The sequence below is a fragment of the Nicotiana tabacum genome, unplaced genomic scaffold (genome assembly GCF_000715075.1).
Source record: "Nicotiana tabacum cultivar K326 unplaced genomic scaffold, ASM71507v2 Un00661, whole genome shotgun sequence".
Taxonomy (NCBI): Eukaryota; Viridiplantae; Streptophyta; class Magnoliopsida; order Solanales; family Solanaceae; genus Nicotiana; species Nicotiana tabacum.
In genome coordinates this window covers 1-3,103 of record NW_027438898.1, presented here as the reverse complement: position 1 = coordinate 3,103, position 3,103 = coordinate 1, and the positions used below count along the sequence as shown (strand labels likewise).

At 36.1% G+C, this 3,103-nt stretch overlaps 1 protein-coding gene across 1 annotated transcript; it reads left to right on the top strand.

Annotated features, from left to right (window-relative positions):
• Positions 1-2,220: 2,220 nt before the first annotated feature.
• On the top strand, positions 2,221-3,097 carry LOC107779939 (phosphoglucomutase, cytoplasmic; the record flags this gene model as incomplete). The annotated part of the gene is given in 4 exon segments (XM_075249012.1): positions 2,221-2,302; positions 2,412-2,467; positions 2,733-2,846; positions 2,968-3,097. Coding segments are annotated over 4 exon segments (339 nt in total), but the record flags the coding sequence as incomplete, so codon positions are not given.
• Positions 3,098-3,103: the final 6 nt, after the last annotated feature.

Genomic DNA, 3,103 nt, shown 5'->3' with positions numbered 1-3,103 from the left:
CAACAGTTTCATCAATTTTGCCGCATTTTCGTGGTGATTTCTGTAGAAGCACGGTTTTATCTCCTTTCCTGTTCGCCGAATCTGTGAAATTTTCAGCTGCTTTGATCAGTTTTGAGTTTCTTTTCCTGATCTCTTCGTTGTTGAGTTCGATCCGCTTTCCTTTGCATTTGCCTGCATTTTCTTTTTATCTTTTTCTTTAAGTTTGTATTAATGCATAATGCTTGTAATCAGCAGATATAGATCTAAGGGATAAATAGCAAGTGAATGGGCCTTGTAGTAATGGAATGAAAATATCAAATGATGTAACGAGTGCCTCCTCTGTGAATAATTTGAAATTTTGATGTAAAATAATCCTCTTTGATTTTCAAAGTTGATTTGGTCCTCCTTGCGTACAAGCTAATATTATTCGCCTGCATCTCATCAACTTTGTCCTCGTGCATTCATCTTTGGACGTAAATTAAGCTACTTAAATTAGATCAAGTGAGGAATTCTTACTTTATTCCTGGGAAGGTCTAGACCTAAACTTGCACACGTTCATTAGATATCAGATTCAGTTGTATGTGATGGAAAAAAGGAAATGTATATACTACTTTGTGTGTAATTTTCTAAAATAAGAATCCTATTTTTGAAAAATTAATCTAGAGTTTTAGATCCCAACGGAGGCAAACAAAAAATTGGTGATTTCTTCCCATCTGTGAATTGCTCATATTCACTTTTTCTAAGCTAAAAATACTGATCAATTTGGGATCGTGGGAGTATTCATAACCCACCAAAAAGATTGTTGAATGTCAACGAAACGTAATTCCCGGTGAGGGGTGTTAGCTTAATGGTATTTCACCATGTTATTTCAATACCAACAAGTGATATTAGAGCCAATGGTTCAGAGTCAATGGTTCGAAGCAAGACCGGAGATAGATTCAGGCGAGTTCAAATCAAGCCGCAACTAATTGGACGATAATGAAGATTTATCCAAAAAGTTTGAACGTGATGATACACGTGGAGATAAATTACAATCACAAATATTCAAAACCCCTGCTGTTGCATCTTTTATAGAAATAAAAACTCTTTTTTAACCCATATTTGGACTCCTTTTAACCAATGCCAGTTTTAAGCCATGCCTACTTGAAACGTATGAGCTCCACTGCTAGTTTTAACTCATGCTTTTTTTAACGCATGAGTTTCTTTTAACCAATGTCAGTTTTGACTCGTGCTTATTCTTAACGTGTGAGCTCCTTTTAGCTAATTCTTGGGCTTCTTTCGACCTATACCTATTTTTAATCATGGCAAGCAGCAATGATAAAAATTATGTGAAGAAGACGAATCAAGCTTTGTTAAGAAAATTCAGGCCAAGGTTAGAATTGTTAAGATTTTGCTCTGAATTTCTAATCTATTAGGACTCTTTTTCTTGAAGGAAGGGAAAAAGACTCCTAAAAGGATTAAATCTCTTTCATATGCTTTATCCTTTTATCGAAAGAGAAGTTTTGCACTTCTATAAATTGAGGCTTCCTTCTCAAATAACAACATTAACAGCAAAAAATATCCACAATGTTGTCTTTCAAAGAGTTTTGTCTAGGGGGGCATTTTTCTCCGGATATTTTTTATTTTTTTATTTTATTTTTTATAATAGTTTCATCATATGTAAGTCAATTGATCAAGCCATATTAAATTACTATACCTAGTTTAGTATATTTTTCTCTCTCATCTCACTTATCGTCTCAAAAGTTTGCATTATTAACTTCCGCATGCACCATGTTATTTCGATCCCAACAAAACTCTCTCTGACTAGTTCGATGTACTAAGAGGGAGTGGGTGGGGTAAAAAAAAGGAAACACACACATGCACGCAATTCCGGACCCCCAAGAAGTTATAGTGACGTTCTTAAACTCTACCACCTTAGCCAATTGGCTTGTAGCTAGTCTTTTTTCCTTTACAATTCTGTAAGGGTGGATGCCTTTAACATTTATGGTTCTCCCAGAGACAGCTGGAACAGTAGTTTAATTATGCGTTATGTTTGTCTTCTTTGCAACTCTTTCTGCATTTTGTTTGAATATTTGCAAGGCTGGTAAATTGTAGTTAAGCTCACTTATGAATAACCTGCACTTCTAATCAGTAGTTCCGCATGATCTTCAGCCTATGTGGAGTGTCTTTGCTTGATTATGCACTGTTATTTTAATGGCTTTGACTTTTGAGTCTTACATGAAGTTGGATGGACTGTTTCAGGTGAAGGTGTTCATACAACCTCATTACTTGCAAAATTTTGTTCAGGCAACATTCAATGCCCTTGGAGCTGACAGAGTTAAAGGTATGGAATTTTATATTTTCCATTTCTGGATGAAGTCCTCTACATTTCTTGCATGTAATGGAATTGTTGATAGATATATCCTCTTCTAATCGCACTTTTGTACGTGCAGGTGCTACGCTTGTGGTTTCTGGTGATGGCCGCTACTATTCGAAGGATGCCATCCAGGTACTATTGATCCAGTTTTTCCAATGAAATTCTTTATTTTGTGTTGTTTGTTTGCTTTAACACAATCAATAATACCGTGGAAATCTTCTCTCTAATGCATAGGGGACATTCTGAAAACAAAACAGAATTATTTTCTTTTTCATGTTCCTATGGAGGTCCCATGCCTAACTTGCTTAATGGTTACGCTCCCTGTACTGATGAATATTGGGTGCTTAATTGAAGGATATAATTCGGACTATAACCGATTTGGTCTTGTTCATTGCAGATCATTACAAAAATGGCAGCAGCAAATGGAGTTAGACGTGTTTGGATTGGTCAAAATGGACTTTTGTCCACTCCTGCCGTATCAGCTGTTGTTCGTGAGAGAGTCGGGGCTGATGTAAGTGCTTTGCTTCTAGAGCTACCTCAAATTGCTTAATTCATATTTCCCTTTCCTTTTATGTGATATGGTTTTACTTGATTCCAGTATCTTTTAACTTAATAAATCATACTCAATACAGGGTTCTAAAGCTACTGGGGCATTTATATTGACAGCAAGTCACAACCCAGGTGGCCCTCATGAGGTAGTATCGGCAATTTTTTCTTAATCAATTGTTGCTTTTGATGCTTTCTTGCTCCGACAATGTGTGATAACCG